At 44.0% G+C, this 12,838-nt stretch overlaps 1 protein-coding gene across 1 annotated transcript; it reads right to left on the bottom strand.

The window, feature by feature from the left end:
• Positions 1–211: 211 nt before the first annotated feature.
• kcnk5a (potassium channel, subfamily K, member 5a) lies at positions 212–11,952 on the bottom strand. The gene is made up of 5 exons (XM_061743589.1): positions 11,529–11,952; positions 4,800–4,911; positions 4,535–4,701; positions 4,280–4,448; positions 212–2,946 (listed from the first exon to the last, which is right to left on the bottom strand). The coding sequence occupies exons 1-5, from the start codon at positions 11,712–11,714 to the stop codon at positions 1,994–1,996; spliced, it is 1,587 nt and encodes a 528-aa protein (XP_061599573.1). The 5' UTR covers positions 11,715–11,952; the 3' UTR covers positions 212–1,993.
• Positions 11,953–12,838: the final 886 nt, after the last annotated feature.

The raw sequence follows: 12,838 nt of genomic DNA, 5'->3' as shown, positions 1-12,838 counted from the left end.
CCGTTCTTATTTTACTGCCAACCTTGCATCCTGGCCAAGAAACACAGAGGAAAGAGGAAAAGAAACTAAGATGTTGCTCAAATGCCAAGTCAGTTTTCTTCCATATCTTCAAACTTTAGAAAACTCACAGCAAAGCAGCAGAAGACACAAGACTCGTAACGCTGCATAGAAACTCTTCTTTAATAAAGTTAAATGATCAAAAACACCGGACATTTATTAAATGTTTATTTTACAGGAAATAGTTTTGTTGAAATTCATAAGCAAATGTGAATAATTTAATCATAAAAAAAGACAAGGTGAACTGTACAGTCAACTAAAATGGAGTTTTCACACAATGACGCGACCGTGACAGGAAAACTCTTCATCAATCTGGAAACTCTCAAGATTTAGTCCACACGAGTACCGTTGCTGCATAAAAATGCTGTGAAACATCCAGAACCATTGAAAACCAGGATTGTTTTTATAAAAAAAAAAACGGTGCCCCAAAGTACAAAGGAAAAGAGAGAAAACACACCCCTTGTGTCGAAGTCTTTTTTAATTAAACTACGTCTACTGAATAAACACACTGTACTGCATATCCTGTGCAGATTCCCTTAGCAGTCAACTGTAAGGCAGAACTACAAGCAATAATGTGCATTGTGTGTTCATTAGACCAAAACAAGACGTGACTAACCTTCGAGTGTGTTGTTTAACTTCACTGAGTTCACCGAATTCATAGTGACGCTTCGTGACGACGCTTAAATGCCGTCTTAGCTTCCAAAGACACCAGTACATGTGCAAGTTAACGTGTGCAAAAGGCAGTGGATTAGCAAAGAAAAAGCACTTCAAGTTGTTTGAAATTGTATGTTCACCTGAGGCAACAGGGCAGCGATGCTCACGACTTGGCCTCATGACTAAATGCACACGTCAAGAGAGTATTGATCCACCAAAGGTTGACCTTGCCCCGTCGCGAGCGGCACTTCAGGCATTGGTGTGGGCGATACGAGCCCCCGAAAGACAAACACGGGCAGCAAGGCCGTGTCCCGGGCAGAGCTGCGTTTGAGGCTACCGACTCCGGCCCAACATTTACACAGCAAACACAATCTAGTCCCAAACTGCTGAAAGGGCTGAAAGTGAAGAGTGTGTCGTTGCTGTCGGAGCTTCGTCGATGTCAGGCACTGAAAATAGGAAGCAACACCATGGGGTTACGTTTACTCGGGAGATCAGGAAAGATGAACCGTTCCTTCAAAACCCAACATGAGTTAACTCTGTTCTGTTGGCTCAAGGACTCAGATTTAGAAAAGGCATCACTGGCGGCCTACGCCGCAGTCACAGCTCTATCACTTACAACAACACAACCATCTCAGACACAATAATACAAATATTTTGCTAAATAAATGAAACACTAAATAATAAAAAACAAACAAACAAAAATACAGGATAATCGGTCCTAACTTCTTCATTTTTTAAAGACAAATATTTGGCTCAGGTTATAAAAAAAACCACAGTTTGCACTGGAGTGGACCTCGATATGTCCTGGTTTGATTGAACTGTGACATGGGAGATGCATAAACCCACGCAGCAATTGAACAAAAGTGACCATCCCCTTTATTTTAATAAAGATCATTAAAAACACCAATATGGTGAATAGAAATCATTGGAACTTGAGCAAAATCAAGCTAATTCCCACACACAAATTCAACTTGGGAGTAAAAAACACTCATGAACAACAGTTTGGACATAATAAAATAAGTGGCATTGAGTTTTTTTTAAACCTTATAAAAAAGTAAGATATAAATAGAGCAGACATTAAATACTGGCGGTTACAAGTCATGCTCTGCCGTCCATGTGCAGCCAGATTGAGGACGTGTTTCGATCGGGGTTTAGAGAAAGCTGAACTCTTAAAATGAGTCGACTGTTTTTTTTCAGATTGGCAGGAACCCTGATCTTACTTTTGCAGACCCTCAAAGTCTTTTGAGATCTGATATAGATTATATTAGAATACACACATAGTTCAAGTGTCTGTGTTTTCCTCCTTTGCGTATTCCTCTACGAGTTTCTCGTAGGAGCGGCCGTGCTCCGAACCGTCACTCGTGAAGACAGACCCTTCGCATTCAGAACTCTGATCTTCCTTGGAGTTTGTTTCAACGTTTTCGTCACATGTCGTGATGGACAGTTTTGCTTTAGAGTCGTCGTCGTCATCCTCCTCTTCCTCCAGCTCCTCCAGGTTACCGCTGAGGAAGTTTTCCTCATCAATAAAAGTAATGTTGGCATTTTGGATGGTTAGAGGATGGTAGTCTTTAGAGTCCCATGTCCTCCGACTGCCTGCTCCACAGTCACCCGGTCCTCCATTTTCAAGGTCCATGTCCTTGTCCAGTTGGTTCTCGAACATTTGGTTCGGGTCCAGTTCTGGGTCCCCTTCAACCTGGTCCTCCGTTAGCAGTAAACCATTGTCTGAACCCAGCAAGTAGCTCTTGGACTTGGAAAAAGCGACGGTGACGCGGTCACTGAAGCTGTAGCGTCTCTTTTGCCGTGGCGACCGGTCCAGACTGAGGATGGTGTGACCGTTAAACATGGTGGCATCGTTACAGCTCTTGGAGCGATTGATGTCTTTGGATTTTTTGTTGGCGTCGGCAGGGGCCGAGTGGACCCGGACATCTTTTTTACTGCCGATCTGCTTTATCAAGTCGTTGTAGCCCTCCTTCTTCTTAGACAAGAAACTGAAAATGTTGACATCGTTGGGAGTGGGCGGCAGACGAGGGGAGGCTTTGTGAGCTTTCTTGTAGTGCTGTAGCTCTTCCAGGGAAAGCTTGCGCAGCTTGCGGCGTTTCTTTAATGCCTTGTGAGCTTCGACCACCATCCGCACTTTCCAGTTGAAGAACAAAGAAAGCCAGGCCAGCCCCAGATAAATCCACACTTCCACAAAGTAACGATACAGAGTTGGATACTCTTTATTTGGCTCCACACCTGCGGAAACAAAAAAAGGTTAAGGTTAAGGTCAAGGTAATGTTCATATGATGGCTCCAACTTTGATACAGTACATTTACTAGCAAAAAGCATCAACTCCTTGAATTTAACTGGTTTTTGCTTCTTCTTGTTTTGGTATAAAATGTGACCTGATATTTAAGTAACAATCACAGAGGATGTAGTGAAGCTGATGAAACAATTACAATCTAACACGTCTTCACTTAGATCTATCCGGTGGGATATCTTGGCATGGGGTTCAGGTCCTGAGGGAGCCGAGCAAACCCGGATCACAACACTCAGTATTACAGACCTGAGTGACTGAGTCGTTTGCGGTTTTGTGTCATACATGGTGATGCGTATTCTTCCTGAACAATTTACATTTTGTTTCATCACAAAACATTCTCAGCAGTGTTGCGGAAAGCCAAGGTGCTCTTTTTGAGAGCAGTGGCTTCCTCCATGGAGTTGTGCCACGGACTGTTAATGGACCCCCACATGGTCAGCGCATGAACAGAGATGTTTCCATTTCTCCTTTTTTTTTTCCTTGTCTGCATATATATTAATGGTTAATACAAAGTTTGGTCAAACTTAAAAGCATATATATGCATTTTAATCTTTTTTTTTTAGATGTTTCCATTTCAAGTGATATCTTCAAGCCTTCAGTCACTGCTTGAGGCTCTTTTACCTCCCTGGAGGATTCTGGGTTGTGCCTTCGGATCCATCTTGGCTGGGCCAAAGAGGAGCAGCTATAGCAATTAAAATCTCTTCTTCCAGCGATTTTCTCTGACTACGGAGTGATGGACACAAACACCCATTTGTATTCCTTGCCAGTCTTATGCAGATCAGCTACTCTTGATTGTTTGTCTTCTGAACAGCAAACTAAATATGGTCCCATACTATGTGATTGTGACTGCCTTTCATGTGGATCAACCCAAACAGAACCATGTCACTCTGACCACGACTCAACATGGTGGCATGAAATCTGGCTATACTCAAATTCAAACTTGGTTTTGAACTTTTGAAAGTCAGGAAAAGTAATACATTAATATGGACCCATTAATGTTCCAATGTCTTAATCAAATTATTGCTGAACTACGCCTCCAGATACTAACAGGAATCCAGATGTGTGACCTACTAACTCCATTCAGCGTTTGTTGAGGTAATTGGTCAATGAACTAACCTTTTTTTATTTCTTTCAGACATGAGAAGGACATGAAGCAATGCGTTTGCCCATTACTGTGACCCCAGTTTAATAAACCAGTTAATTGCGGTGGATTCACACACTTTTTCCTGCTACTGTAGATGTGGGTACGTTGAAGAAAGTTTCTCAGCTTACCTGCTACCAAGTCCCCAAAACCGATGGTGGTCAAGGTGACAAATGAGAAGTACAAGCCTTCGATGTACGACCAACCCTCTTGAGACATAAACACGAAAGGTGGGAGGACTAAATGGACCAGAACGCCCCAGAGGAGAAAAATAGCTGTGCAGGTGAACTGAGCTTTTCTCTGGAAAAGAAAAAAGAAAAAAAAGATTAAGTTCAGACAATCAGATCACGCTGACAGAAAAGTGCAACACCGAAGAACCGACCTACCAGGGAAAAGCCTTTTTTGGTCAAATACTGGCCGAGGTGTTTGGCTCGGCCACCAAAGAACTTTCCCAGTTCACTGATCCAAGTAAGACACAACGGCACTCCGAACAGCCCATAGAAGATGCAAAACACTCGGCCGGTTGAGGTTTTTGGGGCAATGTTTCCATAACCTTTTGAAATAGAAGAGAAAACAAAAGCATGTTGAATCAACAGGCTTCCTGGACTATGCAGACCAGCGACAAAACCCCAAACTTCTAAAAACACAAACCGATGGTGGTGATGACTGTGGCGGCAAAGATGACGGCATTGGGCCAGTTCCAGTTGTTGAACGTCTTGCTGCCCGTGATGGTGACCCCTTGGCCTGCAGCATCTGAAACCACCTGAAGGCAAAGAAAAAAGGCCACCGTGACTGATGAGTGCTGGAATTCACCGTGGAAAGATTAAACAGATGAACACTGACAATCAGCAATTATGAAAGACTGCAATGAGCGTAAGCACGAGAAGGCCAGGAAGCTTCTCATCTGCAAGCTCCATTTCTTTCACCACATCCTTCCTGTGATATGCTGATGGTGTCTCCAGGAGTACTGATGAGCTGAGACGACAGCCGGGCACCCTGGAGACACCTCTTTAACCTAAGGGCTTTATTGTTCCAGCCACTGATTGTTTTGATAACGAGACAGGAAGGCAAGAGCTGCATCCCCTAAACAGCGATTTGATGCCGATTTGTGCATTTAAAAAAAACATCGGGAGGTTCTGGAGAGCTTGCTCTCTCTTATGCGTCTGCCAAGGTTTCGCTCCATCTACGCAACACTGAAAACCCTTCGTCAGCCACCTCCTGCGTGGAATAAATCAGCTCACTCTGCACTGATGTTTAAGTGTTCAAGTCCAAAGGAAAGCGCTTAATCAATCATTCCCAACCATACACGTCCTTGAGCAGCCACAACAAAAACTAAAGTCTGCCTCTTGGGAATGAGCAAACACCCCACCATGTGTGCCTGGACAATGCATTAGCCCACACTGTTTCTCCCAGCGCGTCGTTTGAGGAGGAAATGTGCAAGCATGAGCAGAATTCTCACAGGCCCTGAAGGACTGGACGATGCTTGGTTCTTTAATAATAACAGCCTTGTGGCAAGTCTGCTTTATAATTACCAAACAAGAGGAACCCATTCCTTTGTTTCCCTAAAAGACAAAGTTCCTCGTTTGGACTGCTGGAGCGTCCGGACGATAAAAGTGGGGACCAAACTGGATAAACTGGAGCAGTTCACCGCTTGCTCGTGCACTCTTGCTGCTCCTCCTGGAAGCACACAGCATCAGTAATGATTGTTTACATCTCCAAGTACGCCACCACCTCGCGCTGCTCAGGCAAAAGTCCAATTTGGATTAAAACTGATGACAGGAAACTGATGAGACAACAACACCAACTGCATTCTACCTGATGATGAAAGCAAAAAAGGATGAAAATATCAACAGTGTGGGACAGGCAGCACCTCGCACACAGGAAACCTGCTTATGTGTTGACCTCAGAGCTGTTCCTGTTCCACTCACTGCTTTATTTACACCAACGCAGCTGTGCACAAAAAAAAAAAACCCTAACAAACCCTACATGCTACGTACTTAAAGTTCTCTGCTGGGACCAATATGAAATTTTACTGCACCAGTTTGAGGCGTTAAAAGTTTGTTCTGTGGAAAACAGATGTTTTGCATTTGTGTGTCATGTCTGTGGCGCACGTGTGTGTGAGAGAGAGAGTGTGTGTATTTAGCTCTCAATGTAATTCCAGCCTAATAAAAGGAGAACTGAACTTGTTCAGTCTGTCTGCCAGACTGCTTGAAGTTGACATATGCAAAACTGCTGATTCACACAAACAATCAGAGCTTACTCACACTGTAGACCAGTCTTGATCTGACCAGCGAACACATCAGCACACAAAGGAAATCTCATCTTCTGGTATCAACCAGCTGGCTTTAAGCCACATCATCCAGACAAGTGATCTCATGTGAGATGCTCTGCATGACTGAAGAGGATCTGCAATGCAAAAGATCCTTAAAAGGGTTAAGAAGCCAACCCCAGGTCATTCTACAACAGGAGGGACACGCAGGCTCCCAGTGGTGATACTTGAATCAAAGTGAGCCCCACGGAGCTCAGGAGGAAGCTGTAAAACCGGCTTCTTCGCATGACTGCCTGCTGGACGGATGAATGATAAAAGAACGCAATCATCAAAATGAATCTGCTCCAGATTAAGACATTCAAGCTGATGTAATCCATGCTGACTCAATACTGCCCAAAACAAGACACAAAGCACCTGCAGGAAAAGAAAAGGTTTCTCCGAAACACTGTTACATCACTGAGAAAGGGAGCGCTAGAAAATGAAACTCTCGGCATTTACAGTAATAAACCTTTCAGGAATCTTCACATGTGAAACTATTCATTGAAAAAAGCTGCCAAACAATGAAACCCATCACACTGGTCCCAGAATATCACCATGCAGCAGGTCGGGTCATCTGGTGCTGCAGCACTCTGATAACTGGAAAGAAAAAAAAAAGCCATAACGATAACTGACAGTTAATCAGGACAGCTAGCGGCCAAACATGCCGCTCTAGCGGCTCTGTATTTTTCCACAACCACAGCTGTTCTTGAGAAGGAATTTACCAAGTCGTACTCTTTCATGTTGGCTTCCACGTCCATCCGTCCACCTCGGATGAATTGAAAAAAATTTATAAAAATGAAGGTATATCTTTTTATAACCTAAATATTTTCAGAATAAAGAGGAATTTATTCCGGATTTGTCTTCTCTTGAGAAGACAAATGCCCGTCAGCATGTGTTGAGCAGCGGCTGTCACGCTGCACCGCCTGCTCTAAACTTGGCTGTGAATATCACATGAGGTTGTGAGGCTTGTGCAAGTTGATTTGCATCTATACACATCAAACTCAGTCCCCTGGCTGCAAGTGTTTAGCACTTCTCAGTTCAAGGTGTCATCCAACATGCGGGTAAGACATCAAATCTGACATTGTAAATCTTTAAACTTTCATGATGTCAGGGCTTTTTTTTTTTTTTACTTTTCAAAAAGGGGAAGGAAGACTTGGGTACTTGAGGTCAAAAGGTCCCGTGACAAAGAAAGCTAGTCCTGGAGACAGTGGGCTTCTTCATTCTGGCCCGGCTTCTCCCAGTCTGACAAAGGGTCATGTCTTACTTTAAACATGTGATGGCCATGTGTTTAGCTGGCCTTGCACAAATAAAAACCCGCACACACTAAAGTGATGCACAAGTCATGTGCAGAACTGAAGTTTGCATGCTGGCAAAAAGGTTAAATTGAATTTCTGCTGCAGCCTGTCTGCAAAAATAGGAAGGCAGTCGAAATACAAGCTCCAGCAAGGGACCAGCACCTCTCAAGTCTGCATTACATCTCTATTTTTCCAAAGAAAAAAGTGGCAGTTTGGCCTTTTTTTCCCACTAAAAAGAAAACCAGGTTGGAGCCTGTTTGAAACATTTTAGCACCACTGCACTGACTGATGACTATAAATATACCAAACTGGCAGTGAATGTGGAAAGGGTTATAAATTTAATGTTGGAAATGGAAAGCCTTGAAGACGGTCGCTAATCTTCTCAGGAGTAGATGTCCCAGTTACTGCCAAGGTCAGGCCAGTCAATGTTTATAAAAAAAAAAAAAGTAGAGACTCCAGACTCCAAAGGCAATATCGAGTAGGTTGAATGTCAAAGTCCATGACAGCACAATTACAAGGAAACTGAACCAGTATAAATTGCTTGACAGAGTTACCAGGAGAATGCGGCAAATGACACCAAAGTGGAGATGTTTGGTCTTAATGTCCAGAACCATGTTTGGAGAAAACTAAAGCATTTCAGCAGAAACACCTCCGACCCACTGTCAAGCACGGTGGTGGAGGGATGATGGTCTGGACCTGGACATCTTACAGGAGTGGACCATGAACTCCTCTGTAGACCAGAGTTTTCAAGATGCAAAGGTGACGACATCTGACTGACAGCTAAAGCTTGGCTGAAACTGAGCAATGCAACACCACGATGATCCCGAACACAGCAACAGATCTACATCACTAACGGCTGGAGAATATAAGAATCAAGGTTTGGGCATGGCCCGACCCAGTTTAAAAGCTGTGTCCTGACCCACTAGATGATCAGAAAAGTGGTTTCAGGTCCATGTTTAGCGTTTTGAGAGCGCAATGTCTATAATATAATAGTACTCTATGAAGAAAGTGATCAGTTCGTGATACATAGGACCTTTCCTTGCTCGGTTAAGTGCTGCATTGATTACAGACGATCATGAGAGAATTCAAAGATTTTCTCAATTTATTGTCATTGTATTTCTACAACGAAATTCAGAGATGTTTGGTCATTCCAGTAGAGATTTCTGCAAGATAGAGAGGGATCCATGAAAACATGCACCCATTAAAGCAGACATGCATGAGTATGTTTTGAGTGTACTGCAGTTGACCGTAAACTTCCTGTTGCTTTCTACTTTTCCTGAGTCTACAATGTTTCCCAGAAATGCTGAGATCAGGACACGCTGATGCTACAGCGTGACGCTTAGTTTAATCCTTACTTGCAGGAGAGATAACACACCCCCACACCCAGCAGCAACGCCCAAGCTGAACTTTATAACAGCCTCCCAGGAGCCTGAACACTGATGGGCCATAAAATCTAATCCATAAACTGACCACTTCAAGGATCATAGTTAATCGTAAACTCCTTGTTAATAAAACAGAGAGCACTGACTTTTACAACTGCAGCCTTAACTTGTTTTAATTGTTAACAAGCTGAGCAAGTTTCCATAATCTAATTGAATCTCTGCTTCTCAAACGAAAAGCCCCTCCAGGCAGAAACGCAGCACAAGACTTCGTCTCTGCAACAGGTGCTTTTGGCAAACAGTGAGAAAGGAAATCTACAACAGTCAATCCATGACAGACAATGCAAACAACTGTGTGAGACTACTGCATGCAACTTGATAGGATCCTTTCAAAGCGCCCTGAAAACTGCACAGGTGGCTATATGCCGTTTAGCAGGACTGATAGTTTAGCACTGGTCCAACCCCCTTACCATCCCCCCAATAGCTCTTTCAGAAGCAGCTGCAAGAGAACATTTCCAAAACCTACAAGTAAGATTACACTCCCATTTCATCCAGAGGCACATTTGTCTAGTGCAGTGAGGTTCTGTGAACGGGGAGGGGGCCCTTGGGCATATCCCTTTCAGTCCCCCCAAACACAAAGAGGGAGCCAGAAGGGAGCAGGAAAGGGGGTGGGGACAATAAATCTCCCATGACCCAGAAAGGGGCACAGGTTCAGACTTGTCCCTGGTCACACCTGCAAATGTAAAATGCAAAAACAGCAATACAAATAATTGGATTGTTTCCCAATTTCTAACTGAAATTCAAATCAGGGTTACTGGTGCAGAGGTGGACCCCTCCGACTTCAAACGTTGCTTGCAAAACTGCATAAAAAGGGTAAATAAAAGACATACGAGTCAATTATGGGGAAAGGGTTACCTCTAAACCTATATTCTTGTACCCCCCAACCTACATTACTCTGCAACAGTCTGAGGAATGACGTCCATAATTATTTTACGACTCATTTTAAAAAGATACAAACATCTTCTTTCTGCTTTTCCCTTTAGGAGTCCCCCCAGCCTAGCACATAGCTGATATGAAGGTTTCATAGTGGATTTCCTTCCCAACAAGACCTCACTTTCCCAGTTTTGGACAAACACTGACCTTTGACCCCTAAGCCCGGCCCAATCTCAGGCTTATGTTCCTATCTGGCATTTGCCCCCTGTACCGGGGGCTCCGGGGTTTGAAGCACGGTTTGTGCTTCACCGTAGCGAGGAAGCTACGTTGTATCCTGCACCTTTGCCCGACTCTCTCCAGAAATGGTACTACGCATCATGATTGCACCGTCCCCAATTCTATTTACGGCTCTATCCACACGAAGAGGAAGAACCACATTTCAAAAACGTTCTTTGTGCTCGATATGCCTGAAAACGTTGTAAAATACACAGCAGGCCTGTTGGTGGCGTCTTGTTGCTATGACGGAAACAGGTGGCAAAACACAGAAATCCGTAAACAGAGATAACGTGGACAAGTATGAGTGACGTGTACGACGCAGGTGTTTCAGAAAATTTGTGGAGAGGCAGTAACAACCGAGCCACGTAAACGCCGTCTTCAAGTCTTTCGACTGTGGAACCTAGTTTCAAAAATGAATGTTTACAGATGATACGCTGGTTTTCTAAAATAATCAGGCCTGAGCGCATCTTCGTGTGGGCGGGGCCTAAGAGAGCATTTTCTGTATCTCAAAAGAGACTGCAAAATAAATCTGAATGTCATTTAAAAAAAAGAAAACAACCAATAAAAAAAATATAAAATAAATAATACTTGAACGTAATCGTATCAATCTAGCACTATTGATCTGAATTTAGTTAATCATCTAAAGAAACAAGGTCACGGAGCCCTTACACTTACACAGTATTTAGCCACCATGATCATTCAGAGACGATGGAGCCACCAGAGGTCAACGACACCGGTGTGAGGACCAAACCTAACATGGAAAACACTGGCAGTGAAACAACATGCAACAGCTCTCCTGGGCGGGTTACAAGAGGGCCACACACCTGCTACAGCGATGCCCGCTGCAGACAGGGTGGCCCACACATTTGCAACAGAAAGATAAATGCAGCAAGTAATAAAACAATAATTATCACGAGCCAAGGAGACCCAACAGATAAGACAGGCTTGGGCTCAACGCTGGAAAACTCAGGCCCTGAGGCCAGCCGGCAGAGAGGGTGTGTCGACCTGAACAGATGAACCTGGACTGACTACATCTCATTCCTGGTTTTGTCAGTGTGAAGCCAGAGCCCACATACCAGCTGGGGCCCATCATGTGTCAGCACTCTGGAGGCTGGAAAAACCCGCAGGACACTTTCAAATACTGCCTCAATGTCATCATAGAACCTGCAGCAGTTATGTAGTAACATACCTCTAATATTCTGTCCAAATCATCTTTGGAGAGGCAGGGATAGTCCTCAAGTATCTTATCCTTCTGCTCTCTGTAATGCTGTGCAGCATGTTTCCAATTGGGCTCCTCCAGGACCTGAAATATTGCTGCCCCAATAGAGAGGTAGAAGATAATAGCAGAAGTCAGCAGGGGACCTTTATCTACCATACTTCTGTGCTGCGGCTCGACCTGCGAGGGACGGGGAGGGGGACTGGGGGAGAGGGGGCAGACTGCAACAAAAAGCCGGCTTTCAAGCGGAGCTCATCCGCAGCAGAGTCTGGAGAACCGTCTGGTCCCGCGCGAGGGCTCAGAGGAAGACTGGCAGCATCGGGCTGGAGACATAACCGTTAAGTGGAAAATAAAAACCCCCGGACCGCTGCGCGCTCCCACCGCTGTCCTCGGTAGTAATCTCCCCACGTGCGCGCTGCTGCGCGAGTGGATGTTAAAATAGAGAGGAGGGCGAGGGGGCGTGGTCAGGGGCGTGGCAGGCCCCGCCCATCGCTGCGGGGGGCGGGGCCACCGGTCCGACCTCGTGGGCCGTGTTTGGTTTATTTATTGTTATTTATTCCCATTAGCTGCCACCAGAGTGGCAGCTACTCTTCCTGGGGTCCACACACAACAAAACATCACATAAGACACAATAAATCCACAAAACGTAAACACAATAAGACATCAACAAAACATCACATGAGACACAATAGATATTATGTCTGACAAAACATAAAAACAATAAAAACAAGTAAAGCAAACATACAAAAACAATGCAAGACATAAAAACAAAACATAAAAACAAACGGTATAGGCTTAAAATTAAAACAAACTAAAGTATACTAAAACTAACCATCACAATACATTAAACTATATCTCATCTAATTCCCTCAGATTTAGATAACATTTGGATTCAAATGAATGTGTTTTTTAAAAAGTTTTTTAAAACTTGCCTTAGTCGGTGCTTCAATAATCGTAATTGGCAACTTGTTCCACACAGAAAGAGCCCGATATATTATGGACTTCCGGACTGCATCTGTTCTGGGTTTTGGTTTCACTAAAGAACCTCTAGTCGCCTGCCTAGTATTGTAACTGTGGTGATCTCTTACATAATGTAATTGTGAATACAGATGGTTTGGTTGTTTGCTGTAGAAGATGTTTCTGAAAAAAAACATTAAGTTACAAGCCAACCTCTCCTGGACTCTGAGCCATGAGAGACTGGCATGCAAACTTTCAGTACTCTGTCTCACACCTGATGGACAGCACAATGCGAGCCTTGCAGCTTTATTCTGAGCAATTTGAAG

This window comes from Cololabis saira, chromosome 16 (genome assembly GCF_033807715.1).
Source record: "Cololabis saira isolate AMF1-May2022 chromosome 16, fColSai1.1, whole genome shotgun sequence".
NCBI classification, from domain to species: Eukaryota; Metazoa; Chordata; class Actinopteri; order Beloniformes; family Belonidae; genus Cololabis; species Cololabis saira.
This window is presented reverse-complemented; position numbering and strand designations above follow the sequence as displayed.

What these genes read in the sequence shown, in the direction of transcription:
- kcnk5a (XM_061743589.1), bottom strand. Translation starts at nt 11,714, where the DNA reads ATGGTAGATAAAGGTCCCCTGCTGACTTCTGCTATTATCTTCTACCTC. An exon ending in CACAGTCATCACCACCATCG is followed by an intron (nt 4,702 to 4,799) that starts GTTTGTGTTTTT and finishes CTATTTCAAAAG; the next exon opens with GTTATGGAAACATTGCCCCA. An exon ending in TTTTGGGGACTTGGTAGCAG is followed by an intron (nt 2,947 to 4,279) that starts GTAAGCTGAGAA and finishes TTGTTTCCGCAG; the next exon opens with GTGTGGAGCCAAATAAAGAG.